The sequence below is a fragment of the Gavia stellata genome, chromosome 39 (assembly GCF_030936135.1).
Source record: "Gavia stellata isolate bGavSte3 chromosome 39, bGavSte3.hap2, whole genome shotgun sequence".
Lineage (NCBI taxonomy): Eukaryota > Metazoa > Chordata > Aves > Gaviiformes > Gaviidae > Gavia > Gavia stellata.
In genome coordinates, this window is record NC_082632.1 from 212,661 (window position 1) to 227,602 (window position 14,942).

A 14,942-nucleotide genomic window follows, 5' to 3' on the forward strand; every position below is an offset into this window, starting at 1 on the left:
TGATGAGGGAAGCCCGGCAGGGGGCGTGGTCGGGGCCAGAGAGGAGGCGTGGCCGAGCCGTGGGAGGCGTGACCGTTCAGCGGAGGGGGCGTGGTCACCTGGGGGCGTGGCCCGGTCACAAAGGGGCGTGGCTCGGCCGCAAAGGGGCGTGACCCAGCCGCAAAGGGGCGTGGCTACCCGCCCCCTCGCCGTCCCCTGCGCCATCGGGGGTGTGGCCTGGGACTCTGGGGGGCGTGGTCTGCCGGGGCGGCGAGCACTCGGGGGCGGGGCCTCGCCGTTGCCATGGCGTCGCTTCCGGTGCGGCGGGGCGGAAGTGGCGGGCGCTGCCGGGAGGCGCCGCTGGTACCGGGGGGGGGGCCCGGGGGCGGGCAGTGGGGCTGGATCGGGCCCCACGGGGGTGGGGGGCGGCCTGGGGGGGATCCCCCTGTCCCTTGTGGCTGGGGGGGCCCCTCCTGTCGCCTATAGGGCCGGCGCTGTGCCCTGGGGGGGTGGAGGGGCCTTCAGCGTCCCCTGGGGGGGTGGCAGGAGGGGCTGGGGGGGCTCCTCTGACCCCTATAGGGGTGTCGGGAGGGGGGGGACACCCCTGGTCCCTATATGGGTGTCAGGAAGGTGGGGGGGGGCTCACCTGTCCCCTATAGAGGTGTCAAGCAGGCTGGGGGGGCTGCTATGGGGCTGGGGGGGCTGCTCTGCCCCCCATATGGGGGTGTCCCGAGGGCTGGGGGGGCTCCCCTGTCCCCTATAGGGGCTGGGGGGGACGATCCCCCGTCACTATGGGGCAGGGAGGAGGCGGCCCCCCCATTCCCCACAGGAATTCCTCTCCTCGGGGATTTTGGGGGGCTGCCCCATCCCCGGGGAGGTACAGTGGGGGCTGTTCCCTCCATAAGGGGGGGGGGGTTGGGAGGGAATTTGGGCATTTTAACCTTTTCCTCCTCATTTTTAGAGCTCACCAGAGACACCCACCCCCCAAAAAACCATGGCCGGGGGCCGGGGGATGCTGAGCCCCGAGACAATGGACCGACAGACGGACACAGCCCCCACCATGGCCTGACCCGCCTCCCTTCCCCCCCCCCCTCCACGGGGAAGCTCCGACGGGAGAGAAGCAGAGACTTCACCCCCGATTCCCGAGGGATTCCCGGGCGGCTGTGGAAAAGGCGGGGGGAGGGGGGAACCCCAGCGACCCCCCTCCCCCTGGAGCGAGCCACAACCAGGTAAACCCCGAGGATTTTAACCCGGAGAGAGAAGGGAGACGTTTTTCCCGGGTGCTCGCCCTCAAATTCCCACTGGAAGGCGGTTAAAATCTCCCAAAAAAGCAAAAGGGGGGAAAACCCCTGGATTTTTAGGAAGATCGAGGCGCTCGGGTGACGCTTGTGGCGAATCCCATGGGAGCAGGGATTAATTTTGCCCCAAACGAGGGTTTGTTTCCATCGAGCCGCGTCGTTGCGGTTTATTTTCGTGTCGCCCAGGCTGAAACGAAGCCAAAAAGGTGTAAAAATTCAGGTGAAAAATCGGGGTGGGGGGTTTCCCCGAAAGCAGCGCTCGCTTCCTCGGTCCCTCCCGGGTGGTTTTGGTGTCGCCGAGGCCGGAGCCGCTTTCCCCCAGGGTGCAAAAAAGAGCCTGGATTAATTAAAAAGAATATTTAATGAGTAATTTAGGGGTGGCGGCGCAAAACTGGCGGGCGTTCACCTGAAATCTGGTGGTTTTGGGGTCTCTGGGGGATGCCGTGGCGAGGGAAAGGAGCTTAAAATCTCCAAAAAAACTTTGGGGTTTTCCAAATTTGGGGTGTTACACCCCCAAAAACACCTGAGGGGAAAAAAGGGGGGGACACATTGCCCCTCTCTCCAGATTTGGGGGATTTTTGGGGTGCCGGAGGATTTTATTTGATAGAATTATCGCTCGATCAGAGTCTCCCCCGGAGCGAAGCCGAGGGCAGGGAAAATCCCCGGCTCTGCTTACTCAGCGCCTCGCCACCGGCTTGTGCCTCGCCGCCACGAAACGCCGGGTAAAACCGCAGCTGAACCCCCCCCCTTTGGGCCAAAACACCCCAATTTGGGGCCAAAACACCCTCCTTTTGAGCCCAAACCCCTCATTCTGGGCCAAAACACCGACGGTTTGGGCTGCCACGAGGCTGAGCCGCTTCCAGCCCCGCAGGTACGGCTTAACCCCAGCGGCTCCCTCCGCAGGGACCCAACTGGGAAGCGCGAAATCCCCTAAATTTACTTTTTCCCCCTTCTTTTTTTCCCCTCTTTCCTTCTCTCTGGCTGCTTTTCCGGGGCCAGACCACCGTTTCGGGGCCGGGAAGGGGGAACTCACGGTGTTGCCGGCGCTTTCTGCCTTCACCCTTCCCCTCCTGGGGAGGAAATCGTGGTGCCGCCGGGCTCACCCCCCTTCCCATCGCTCTACACCCCTTTTTTTTTCCTTTTTTCCTTTTAAATACCCCTTTTCCGGGTGTTTTTTTGGCTTTTAATTCCCTTTTTCCGCCCGCCAACGTGGCCTGCGGCGGCGTTAACCCTTGAGCTGCTCGCCTGTGCCGCTCCCTCACCAGAGTTAAGCAATTGCTTTTTTTTTTCCCCTTTTTCTTTATTTTCTCTGTTGTTTTTTTTTCTCTTCCTTATTTTTTTTCTTCTTTTTTCTCTTAATTCCCCTTTTTTCCCCCCCTCTCCTCCCCTTTCCTGCCCTCGCTGACGTCTCGACTCCACCGGCAGAAGCCGGGCTGGGCTCCGGGTGAGTAAAAACTCACTAAAAACAGGATTTTATGAAGATTTTAGTGCTCAGATTTGATATTTTATTCTATTTATCCCCATTTCTCAAACAGAAACCACCCACACTTCACCCCCCCCCCACCTCCATGGTGGCAAATCCTCACCGGAGCCGCCCCCCCCCACCCCGCCCCGGTTAACGTTTAACGGGAGCGGACTCTGCCCCCCTCCTCCCCGCACCGGCATTTGGGTTTGGGGTTTATTATTTGCCTTTTTTCCCCCTTATTTCATGGGGTTTTTTTGTATCTCCGCGGTGCCACGTCTCTGGTGGGAGGCTCCGGGCCCCCGCGCGGTTTCGCTTCCTCTCCCTGGGGGAGGCTGTTCCTCTTTCTGGGGAGGCCGGGGCGCGGATTGAGCGTCTCACCGGGTGTTTTGGGGTGACACCGCCGTGGGGTGTCCCTGTCCCCCTCCAGCACCGGTTTGGGGGTGAAAGAGGGGGTCCCCTCTGTTTCTAACCCCCCCCCTCCTCCTGTGTTTTGCCCCCAGGTCCATGGCGTGGGAGTGAGCGCTGAAGGATGCTGAAGAAGAGCAGCCTGGTGTTGTGGGGGGCGGCGCTCTTCATCGCCTGGAACGGCCTCCTCCTCCTCTTCCTCTGGAGCCGCCCGCCCTCCCCGGCCTCCCCCGGCGAAGGCGACCGACTGACGGCGGAGGTGATCCGTTTGGCGCAAGATGCCGAAACCGAATTGGAACGGCAAAAAGAACTCCTGCGCCAAATTCACCGCTACAGCGGGTTGTGGGGACGACGGCGCGGGGTTAGAATCACCCCCAAACCCTCCCCGCCGCCCTCCCCGCCACCACCGCCGCCGCGACTCACCGATCCCGCCGGCGCGGTGTTACCGGTCTTGGTGATGGCTTGCGACCGCAGCACCGTCCGTCGGTGTTTGGATAAACTCCTACGCTACCGACCTTCGGCCCAACGTTTCCCCGTCATCGTCAGCCAGGATTGCGGTCACGCCGAAACGGCTCGCGTCATCGCCTCCTACGGCGACGCCGTGGCTCATATCCGACAACCCGATCTCAGTGATATCCCGGTGCCGGCGGAGCACCGTAAATTCCAAGGTTATTATAAAATCGCTCGGCATTATCGTTGGGCGTTGGGACAGGTTTTCCGGACCTTCCGTTACCGCGCCGCCATCGTGGTAGAGGACGATTTAGAAGTCGCTCCGGATTTTTTCGAGTATTTCCAAGCGACGTTCCCGCTCCTCCTCGCCGATCGCAGCCTCTGGTGCGTCTCCGCTTGGAACGACAACGGGAAAGAGCAAATGGTGGACGTGGGACAAGCCGAATTGCTTTACCGGACTGATTTTTTTCCCGGTCTCGGTTGGTTGCTTTTAGCCGAACTTTGGGATGAACTCGAACCCAAATGGCCGCGAGCTTTTTGGGACGATTGGATGCGTCAACCCGAACAGCGCCGAGATCGTTCCTGCGTCCGCCCCGAAGTCTCCCGTACGATGACGTTCGGTTCGTAAAGGAGTGAGCCACGGGCAATTTTTCGATCAGTATTTAAAATTTATCAAACTTAACGACCATTTCGTGCCTTTTACCCAACTGGATCTTTCTTACCTCAAAAAGGAAGAGTACGAACGTTCTTTCCTCCCCAAGGTTTACGCTGCGCCGGAGGTGAGGGTGGAAGAGCTCCAGGGGAACCGGCGGCGGGAGCTGGGCGCCGTCCGGTTGCAGTACAGCAGCCGCGATTCCTTCAAAGCCTTCGCCAAAGCCCTGGGGCTGATGGACGACCTCAAATCCGGCGTCCCCCGCGCCGGTTATCGCGGCATCGTCAGCTTCGTCTACCGGGGCCGTCGCGTTTATCTCGCCCCACCTTCCGACTGGAGGGGTTACGATCCCAGCTGGAGTTAGCGGCCGCTGTTGCTCCGCTTGGTGTGGGGTTTGTTTGGGGTTTTTGGGTGGGTTTCCCCCTTTTTCGTCATTTTTTTGGGGGTTGTTTGGTTTTTTTTTTGGGTTGTTTTTTTTTTTCTGGCGTGTCTGTAGCGGGGAGGATTTGGCCGAGCGCCGCTCGCCCGCCGCTTCTCCCGTGCCGCCGCGGGGGGAAATTCGGGGCAGAGGCGGCTCCGTGAGGAGGAATTATTTTCCAGAATAAAAGGCAAAAAAACAAAAAAACCCAACCCTAAAAACCCCCAAAATTCAGATTTCTTTCGCTACCGCTCAGCCCGGCTGCCAGCTCCGTCAGGTCCTGTATAGCGCTATAGGGCCTCGTCCCTATATTTGGCTCGATGCTCTGGGCGCTACGGGCCGTAAGCTGGCCTGTGGGGGTCTATACAGATCTATATGGGTCTGTACGAATCTATATGGGTCTATACGGATCTATATGGGTCTATACAGACGTATACGCCCTGGGTCCTATACGGTCTCGGCCCTATATTCCAGGCTCTGTGTTGGGCTGTGTAAGGGTCTGTGCTCTACTCCCTATACGTGGCTGTGCTTTCTGGGCCCTATATATACTGTATATGTGTACACACAATGTACTATATGGGATCATACGGTTTGGGCTATGTCCATATATTGGGCTATAGGGTCTGGGCTCTATATCCAGCCCTATATCGCGGTCCATATGCTCCCCTCGCTATAGTAATGCCCTATACCACAGCCTGCTTGCTGGTCTATACGTTCTGCCCTATACGTTCCAGGCTTGGAGTACTGGGGTTTGGCAGGGGGCATAATTTCTGCTGCTAAAAAGCCCCTTTTATGTTAAAAAAAGCCCCTTTTAAACTGAAATAAACCCTCAGACGCCGCTTGGGGTGGGGGGGTGGGGGGGAAATGTCCCACTCGGCTTTGTTTTGGGGTGAAAAAAGCCTCTTTTCGGAGCAGGGGAAGTTATGAAATGGAAGAAACTGAATGAAATTATGAATTTTTATCCCAAGAATTTGGGATAAGAAGAGGGGGGAAAGGGTGGAGAGGGGAACTGGGCAGACTGGCGACACTGGGAGGGATTTATGCCCACCCCCCCAGGAGCATTTGGGTTAAATCCAGGTGGTTTTAGGGGTATTTTTGGAGCCGTTTCCTCACACTGTGTGGGACCAGTTTCCCCCCCACCTCCACTGCTGGTGCTGAGAACACCAAATTTCCTTATTTTCACTTAAAAGGGGGACAGTCCGCCCAAAAAATGGGGGTTCTGGGGTTTTTCAGCACTTTCGCCTCGAGGCAGCGGTGCGAAGCCCCTCATTTATTAACCAATTCCTCCCCAATTTGGGGTTTTCTTCCCTGCGGGCTCTGTTTTTGAGGTGGAAAATCCCTGTTTCCCATCGCGCTGGCTGCTCGCCCCGGGGAAAGTGCCCAAAATGGGCCAAACCTCCCCAAAACCAAAGGATTAAAAGCCCCGACACTCCCCCGGTTTGCACTGGAGCTGTACTTTGGGGCAAAATATGCTCAAATTGGTGTCTTTTGGGTGTAACGAGATGGTGATTAAAAAAAAAGAGCCTTTTGAGCACCGTTTCTGTAAACACCCGCCGATTATTCACCCGAATAGTTACGAATCCGACCCCCGAAATCCGCCTTTTTCCACTTAAAATGGACCCCCATGAGGAGCCGGGGGGGGGGGGGGGTGTAACGCTCCCGCCCTCGCAGGGCAACCGCAGTCCTCACTCCGGTCCGCCCCTCCGAGCGCGCCGCGCTTCGCCGGCTGCGCGGTTTTCACTCAGGTCCGCTCCTGAGGCAGGTAGTGGGAGGAGGGTACCGCGGGGAGGAGCAGCCAATGAGACGCTGCGGTAGCCGTCGAAGCAGCCAATCAGAGCGCGACGGGCTCTTCTAGAAGGCGGGGCGCGGGGTTTGGTGGGAACAGCTCAGCGGGATGGCGCGAGTGAAGCAGGTGGCGGCGGCAGCAGCTAAAAAACCCCCCGAAAACGCTCCTTCTCCAGCCCCAAACCCCCCTAAAACGCGCCGACCTCCCCGCCGGGCTCCACCGCTGTGGAAAAAGCTCCGTGTCTCGCGGAAAAAAAGCCTTAAGCTGCTCCCTGCGGCCTCTTTTCGCGGTTTGATGCGAGGCTTTTCTGTCACTCGGGGCGGTTTCGCCATCCTCGGCACTGCCGTGGCGGCTCTGCGGGAGGGCTGCGAGGCGCATCTGCTGGATCTGCTTGAGGAGTGGGGCCTGTGCGCTCTCCACGCCAAACGATCCACCATCCACATCGCCGACGTGAGCCTCGTGAGGTGCCTTCGGGTGAAAAGAGGCTGATTTCCCCCACCCCAGCGCTGGAGAGCCGGCTCCAGGCCTGCTGAGCTACACAGAAAGGCGGATTTTTTTGTTGTTTAGACTTTATTTTCTTGGCGTGGGCTTTCAAATTAAAACTCTATCAAGCTTTTCAGAGGAAAAGCAGAAGGAATGGAGCACCAGGAGCTCGTTTGTTGGAGCAGGATGCTGTGAAGAAGCACTTTGATTTGTGCTCGCGACACGAAGCATCGCTGGACCTTGTGCTGTAACGAGCCCTCACGTTTTGAGGGCAACATCACCTATGACCTACCTCATCGTGAGCCAAGCGGGGAAACAACTAATTACACAACCGAGCCAGGCTGTAATTTGGGTTTAGCGGTGATCTGTGGGTTTGTCAGGGGCCTTATTTAAGATTAGGCCCCCGAAGATGAAAGCAGCCGCCCTCCCTGCTGCATTTCCTCGTGGTTTTTCCTCTCCCTCGGGCCGATGTCGCGAGTCTCTGTGGATAAGGAGGCAAGTCTGGCAGCAGAGGCAGAGCAATTGGGGCTGTAAGAGGCAGAGACCTGCCTGGTCATGCCTGCGCTGCCTGATAAGAGCGCTTTATTACGTGGTTTAACCCTAATAACGACTTCCTGCTGTCTCAAGGTGCTGGTTTGTTTATTTTTTTCCCCTTTCATTTGCTCTCAGGCACTGAAACAGGGGATAAAATCCTGTCTGTGGCCTCTCTCCCCGCTCACATCCCAGCAGCGATTGCGAAACCACGGGAAGGGCCCAGCCCAAGCGATCATGGGAGGCACAAGAAGTGGTTTTATCCCATTTCCCCTAATTTTTCTGTGAATCTTAAGCAGAAACTTCTCCGCTTGCAAAACTTTTCTACGAGGCGTCCACCAGCAGCAGCAGCAAAACCCTTTTTCTTCCTGTTTTATTTTTTTACGATGATTCTCCCTGTTTTTCTGGGCTGTATTTCCACTGACAAACAGCTGGGGAGACAGAAAATCTCTCCATTTTCCCACTGGGGGTATTTCCTCGTGGGGCAATGCAGTGTGACGGGGGGAAAAACCCATTAAATTGTCCAAAAAAAGTGCTTTGGGTGCAGCCCCTCTCCCCAGCATGCAAAATCTCCCTCTGCTCTGGGTCCATGTGCAATTTCCTCCTCTTTCTTTAATTTTTTCCCCCCTCTATAAAAAATAATAACTAAATGGGTGAAAACCATGCATTCAGGGTGGGGTTGGTTTGGGAAAGGGGTTTGGGGTGAGCACTGCAAAGCCGCAGTGGAAAGCAAGGTATTCCCTGGGTTTTTTTTTCCCCTTTTCAAGGCTTATTTTCACCAGAGAACTACTGGGCAGAGCTGCAAAAAAAGGTGTTTAAGGAAAATTTTGAATCTGTGCAAACCCAGCGAGGAGCAGGAGGGCAAAATGTGATTACTTTTGCTAAATTAGGTGTTAAAAGGCAAAGCAAATGGGGCTGGGGCTGTTTATTGAGCGGGGGGTTCGTTGGGGTCTGGTTTTGGGGGGGTCAGGGTGGGGTTTTGGGGGGTTTAGGGGCAGAGGGTGAGCAGAGCCGGCCCCTCTCCCAGCCAGAGCAACGGCCGGAGTCGTTCGCCGGCGAAAGCGGCCGGGGGGAAGGCGAAGATTTCCGTTTTGCTCTCGGCGTCGCGGAAAGCCACCCGCCCCCCGGCGTAATCCAAAGCCACCTCGATGCGCCTGGGCACGCGGCCGTGAGGCAGAGATGTGGGGCTGGGCCAGGTGAGAGCCTGTAGCTGCCCCAACCACTGCCCCACGGCCCAAACCCCTCGTTCGGGGCTGAGACCGAAACAGCCCTTACGGGACACGAACTCCCGAGCCACCCCCAGCGCCCAGTCGGGACCGGGCCGAACCTCCACGGCCCAACGGTGCCGGCCCCCCGCGAAGCCCTCCCGACCCAAAACGCAGCGGAGAGACTCGAAACGCTCCGTTCCCGAGGGAAGAGGAGCTGAGGGGGATTCCCGGCGTCCCGCCGTCCGGCCGTCTGCCGAGACCAGGATTTGGGGGTGAGCTGTGGCCGGGTCCAGCGTCACGGTTGCTGTAGAGGGGAGAGGGGTATCAGCTTCAAATCTTGCACCTAATTATCAGCTCTAAATGTTGCACCGAGGCATTGGAGCATCAGCCCCAGGTGTTGCACAGCATCACGAGCTCTAAATGTTGCCCCTGAGCATCAGACCGGGGTGTTGCTCCTGATTATCAGCTCCAAATGTTGCTCCAGAGCTTCTCAACCCCAGGAATTGCACCCGGGCATTGCACCGGAGCGTCAGCTTCAAATATTGCACCTGATCATCAGCTCTAAATGTTGCACTGGAGCATCACCCTCACATATTGCACCCAAGCATCGGTCCCAGGCATTGCACTGCAGCTTTGGCCCTAAATATCACACTGGAGCATCCAACCTGGGTGTTGCACCAGAGCGTCAGCTCCAAATATTGCGCCTGAGGATGAGTCCCAGGATTTGCTCCTGGGCGTTGCATCCGGACGCTGCACCGCAGCATCAGCTTCAAACGTTGCACCTGATTATCAGCTCTAAATATTGCACCAGAGCATCGGTCCCGGGCGTTGTGCCGGAGCATTGGCTCCGGATTTTGCATCTGAGCCACACCTCTGGATGCCGAATCTGAGCATCGGCCCCAGGCGCTGAACACAAAGCCCTGAAGCCCAACTCACCTCTCCGGTATCCCCCCGAGTCTTCCTCCAGGGAGAAGCCCAAGATGTCTGGAAAGAGAAGATGACTCCGGAGATTCGTATCCCTGGGGCTGCCCCACGGTCCATCCCCCCCACTCCCCATTGCACGGAGAGGTGGGAGACTCAACCCCCCTTTGTGTGGGGCATCGCCTCCCTCCACACCTAATTACTCTCCTAATTTGGGTGCTAATTAACAGCCAGCACCCTCTGCACCTCCCACCTGCAGCTTCCCACCCCCTAAGGCTGCCTTGAAAGGGATAAATCCCTGAATTTTTATTAATTAAAAGGGCATTTGTGATGCTTGGACCTTCCAGCCAAACTTTGCCAACCCTGGGGGGGCTCTGCCCCCCCCAACCCCACTCCAGCCTCCCGTTTTTCCTTCTTAAATCCCCTTTTTTGCCAATTTTTCCCCTCCAAACACCTTTAAACTGTGTCACCGCCTCCGCCAGCACATTGGTTTTCAGGGAAAAATCCTCAAGCTCCACTTCCAGCTCCGGCATCGGCGGCAGCAGCGGCTGCGCCCTCCACTCGGTGCACCTCGGGAGGGGGCAAATCGGGGTGTTTAATGCCAGGAAATCCCCAAATTTCCCTTCCCCGTGCTGGAAAACCCTGGGGAAAGCACCTTCCTCCGTGCTTTACTTCCCCAGGAAAAGCTCCAGCTCCTGCAACACGCCACGGGAGATTCCCCCATTGCCACCAAGCTCGGGATCAACTGTCAACCTCCCCCAGCTCAAAAGGAGAAATCCCGAGGGAAAAGGATGCAGGGTGAGGAGGGAACCCCTAAACTGGAGGATTTTGGCCCAAAACCGGTGTTCTTGGTGATGCTTTTTGGCCCCGGTACCTGCTCAGGGTGATTTGGGCATCCTGGAGAGGAAGGGAGAGAGATGCTCAGGGCTGTTTCCTGGGAATAAAAGCCAAAGAAGGGGAAAACAGAGGGATTTTGGGGAACGATTTGGCTCACCCGTAGCAGCTCACCGTCCGGTTGCCGGCACTTGGCCTGGAGCTCGGTGCGGCGTTGCCGGAGCCGGGCCAGCTCGGCGGTTTCACTGCGTCGCTGCTCCTCCAGCCCTCGGCGCAGGCGACCCAGACGGATCAAGAACCGCGATTCCTGCTCGCCCAGCGCCCGCCGGAGCCCGTCCAGCACCGCCAGCAGCTTCTGTTTCTCGGCATCAACTCGAGTCTGGGGGATGAAGGGAGAGGAGGAGGATGCTGGGGGCGGGGATGAAGCAGTTTGGCCCCCACGGTGCACCCCAAGAGCAGGAGCACCCACCAGCATCTCCTGTCTCGTCTCCTCCGCCGCCGCCGCCAGCCCGGCGCGTCGCTCGTCCTCCTCTTGCAGGGCTTTTAGGGAAGCTTCGAACCGCTCCTGCAACCGGGAAAAGGGGTTTTGGCTCCTGGAGGGGGGGGGAAAGGGGGGCCCAGGACCCCTGAAGCACCCAGGATATGGCCAGTGTGGGTGGCCCCATCCTCATCCTCCTCCCCAGCTGTGTTGAAGCAGATATACGCACGTATATGCACTTTATAATTAGTTCTATAGCTATGCTATGTGTATACCGACGCACTATCCCTATAGATATACAAATATATAGTGATATATGGCCACCACGGGTCTCCCAGCCAGGCTGGGGTACCCCATCTCCCCAAGACGTCCCCTAAAAAGTCCCCTTCAACACCCCAACCCTCCTTTCTCCACCCTCCTTGCACCCCCAGACGGGTCCCGACCCCCTTTGGGGATCCCCAGTTCTCCTCCGCACGAGAAGCGGAGCGGGATCCCTCCACAGCACAGGCGCTGGGTGAGAGCAGGAGCTTTTAAATCACCGATATTTAGAGTTTCGGTTCCCAAACCGCCACCCCCACACCCCGTTGCATATTTAAGCCTCAGCAAATTGCAGCGTTTCAGCTCAGTTTTGACTTTCGGATGCTCGCGGTGCTTTTTTTCCCCTGGAAACATGGGGAAAAGCTTTGCCCCATGAGAAAATACGCATTTCTGGGGCTGAGTTTTAAGGGAAATCGGGATTTTAGCATCGCTCAGGCAGGGAGAGGGTGCTTGAGCGGGGGTTTCGCTCACCCTGTACCAGCGAGCAGCCTCTTCGAGGGGCACGGCAGGGTGGGCGCGATGCTCGGCGCAGGCAGTGCAGAGCAGGATGCCATCCCGGCGACAAAAAAGGGTGAGGGGTTGGCGGTGCCGCCGGCAAAGCTCCTCCGCCGCCGGCGTTGCCAGCTCCCGGACGGCTGCCACCACGTTGGCCAGTTGCCGGTTGGGACGGAAGCCGCCGCGGGGGAAAGGTAAACGGCACTGGGGGCAGGAGCCGGCCCCGGCGGCATCCACGGAGCAACGATCGAGGCAACGGCGGCAAAAATTGTGGCCGCAAGCCAGGAGCATGACGGGATCGCGGAAGAAATCCAAGCAGATGGCGCAGGTGGTTTCCTCCTGGAGGTTTTCCACGACGTCTCCCGCTGCCATGGTCGAGGCGAAGGGGTTGTTTTTTTATGAGCGCAGGGAGAAACGCCCACACGAAGGGGCCGGGCGACGGTTTTCCTGGAAGCGGCGATGGGGCAGGAGGCCGGCGTCGGCATCCGGAACCTGACGGAGAGAAGAAACGCAGAGCTTATGCGCCGTTCTCACCGCCCCAGCAATAAAACAACCCCCAAGGACAAGGGCAGCAAAGAATTAACGCCAGCGGGGAACGCAGGCAGCGATTGCCACGGGGTTCGGAGAGGTGATTTATTTGCAAGGTGATTTTTCAGCCACTCCGGCTGCGCCCAGGGGAAGCAAACCGCAGCCGGAGGGTGGCTGTAGAAAGCAGGGATTAATGCAGGAATGCAAGGAGTGAGCAGAGTTCCTGCTAAGTCCCGCAGAGCTCACGCGGATATTAGCCGTGTCGGCAGCCATAAGCCTGGTGGGAGCTTTAAAGGGAAATAAAAAACCGCCGCTGAATCTCAGCACCAAAATCAGACGTGAAAAATAAGGAGCGGAGGGGAAAAGCTAAGAATTAGCGGGCACAGGATCTATAGCTGGAAATGGCATTAGAGCAGCCTGAAGCTGAGGCTGCCGAGCTCCCATTCCAGGCGGGAATAATGTTAATGCAGTTGTATAATAAAATTAATTTGGGGAACCAAACCAAACGAGAGTCTTCGAGCTGGAAGTTTCACTTTTATAGAATGTAGCTCACATAAAAATATATTTTTTAAAAAAAGAGACTAATCAGGGATTATTAGAGTTATGAATAAGGCTGATAAAGCAGTGAAATAAGTTGGATGTTGCCAAACAGAGCTGTAAAAACTGCAGGTCGCTGAGCCCCAAATTCATCAGCTTTGGCTTTTCCCCAGGAAAACCACGGCCCCTTCCTCAGGGGAAATCAGAGGTGCTGCCAAACCCCCCTCCCGGGTGGCAACGAGCGCAAAAACAGGCAAAAGCGATGCAAAAAACCCGCCGGGCATTAGTTACCCCCCCAAAACCCCGTTAACAGACCCAGATTCCTCCCTGGGCAGGGAGGGACTGGGCGCGGGGGGAGCCCACCTTCACCGCGGGAGAGGGGATCGAAAAGATCTGTTCTCATTGGTTGATCGTGCGCAGCCAATAGGAAGCCTCAGCGCGTCCGGCGGCCAATAGGAGGCGGTGTTTGTGATCCCGCTTCCCGCTGTTCAACACCCGCGTGGGGGCCTCGAGGTTGCGCGATGGAGCGGAGCGCGATGCAGCGAGAGAGGGTGAAACAGGAGAAACCGCACCAAAATCAATGCTCGAGTTTAATGTCTGCGGGCCGCTCTCCAGACAGAAAAAGGGGAACGAAAATACTCAGAACATTTTGTTTTGTTTTCTTTTTAAATGTATTTTTTTTGCAACAAATGGCTGGAGCAGAAATTTTATTAAACACGGGTAAATTTAATCTCTAATTATTTCTGTGTTGTTTCAAGCACTTACTGGTCTTTTTCAAGGCAAATATCAGCCTCTGAGAGGCTTCGGCAGTAGCAGGGGAAGGCACAGCTACGCTAAGTATAATTTTTTTCCAAAAATATACTTTTTTTTTTTTACATTTATATTGTTTGTGTGTGCACAACCAACACCAAACTACTAATTAAGATTTATTTAATCTTTATTTTTTCTGTTATAAGCACCTCCTGCAGCCGCAGCGCCTTGGGGCAAGCATGTGTCACACCCGCTTGGCATTCTAGGGCAAATTTTAGCATTTTAGGGGTGTTTTTTTTTAACAGCGTTGCTCTAAGGCCTGGCCGCGGGGGCCGCGAACGGGGGGGGGTGAGCCCAGCTCTGGCGCTTCTTTTTTGGGGGCGGGAACTGCGGTTTTGGGGGTAAAAGCCCATTTTGGCGCCGGTGGGAGGGAGGGGCGGGGGCAGCGGCGCGTGGAGGTTGACTCGGTTGCGTCCGCCGCGGAGGGGAGGGGGAGAGGTTGACTCGGTTGCGTCCGGCACGGGGCTATATAAAGGGCCGCCGGGCGGCGCTGCGGCGCAGTCGGGGGGCGACAGCGGAGAGAGAAGGAGCGGAGCGGGAGGAGCGGAGCGGCGCGGCGCCGCGGCTCGAAGCCGGCGGCCGGGCCATGCCGCGTGGGAAGGCCGCGCCGCAGCCATCCACCTCGGGGGTGGCGATGTCGTTGCCGCAGAAGCGCGGGTGGCCGTCGTTGTCGGAGCTTATTCTGCGCGCTGTTTGCCTCTCGACGAGCCGTAAAGGCGCTTCGTTGTCTGTCATTAAGAAGAGACTTGCCACTGAAGGCTACAATGTGGGGCGAAACGGTGGCCGCCTAAAGGTGGCGCTCTGTGCTTTGGTCAACAAAGGGCTCCTGCAGCGGGTGACGGGCAGCGGTGTCGCCGGTTCGTTTCGTCTCGGCCCTAAGGGTAAGGAGCGAGTGGAGGGACCCGGGCAGCGCGGGAGGGCGGCTGGTAAATCCCGTCAGCGCCCCACCGGGAAGGCTAAGGGACGGAGGCGCGCTGTTAAAGTTACTGCGCAGCGGTTGAAGAAGCCGCGAAGACCTCGGGGAAAGGCGGCGGCAGCGGCAGAGGAGGCGGCCGGGGGTGCGGAGGAGGCCGGGGGCCCTGCGGCGGCTGGGAGCGAGTGTTAGAGGAGCGTGGTGGATGGAGCAGTAGTGGTTGAACCCAAAGGCTCTTTTAAGAGCCACCCCAGGGGGTTCAGCAGAGGAGCTGGTCACGGGGCGGCGGGAGAGCGAGGGGGTGCCGCCTGCCCTCGGCGAGGGCTGGGAGGGAGGGAGGTGCTCCCCGTCAGCCCTGGGGCGAGGCGGCAATAAAAGAGCTGCGCCGAAGGGTGGCCGCCGTCCCCGCATTACTAAAAGAGCTGCACTGAGG

The 14,942-nt window shown here is 57.7% G+C and overlaps 3 protein-coding genes across 3 annotated transcripts; 2 read left to right on the forward strand and 1 right to left on the reverse strand.

Moving 5' to 3' along the window:
- The first annotated feature begins 2,709 nt into the window (after window positions 1–2,709).
- MGAT1 (alpha-1,3-mannosyl-glycoprotein 2-beta-N-acetylglucosaminyltransferase) lies at window positions 2,710–4,856 on the forward strand. Its single transcript, XM_059833122.1, is given in 3 exon segments — window positions 2,710–2,721; window positions 3,243–4,219; window positions 4,221–4,856. Coding segments are annotated over 2 exon segments (1,341 nt in total). The 5' UTR covers window positions 2,710–2,721; window positions 3,243–3,271; the 3' UTR covers window positions 4,614–4,856.
- Window positions 4,857–8,455: 3,599 nt separating this feature from the next.
- LOC132320584 (zinc finger protein RFP-like) lies at window positions 8,456–12,093 on the reverse strand. The gene is made up of 7 exons (XM_059833110.1): window positions 11,698–12,093; window positions 10,900–10,995; window positions 10,591–10,809; window positions 10,471–10,493; window positions 10,051–10,166; window positions 9,612–9,659; window positions 8,456–8,979 (listed from the first exon to the last, which is right to left on the reverse strand). Exons 1-7 carry the CDS (start codon window positions 12,091–12,093, stop codon window positions 8,456–8,458), a joined length of 1,422 nt encoding a protein of 473 aa, XP_059689093.1.
- Window positions 12,094–14,230: 2,137 nt separating this feature from the next.
- LOC132320585 (histone H1B-like) lies at window positions 14,231–14,701 on the forward strand. The gene has a single exon (XM_059833111.1). It carries the CDS (start codon window positions 14,231–14,233, stop codon window positions 14,699–14,701), a length of 471 nt encoding a protein of 156 aa, XP_059689094.1.
- The last annotated feature ends 241 nt before the right edge of the window (window positions 14,702–14,942 follow it).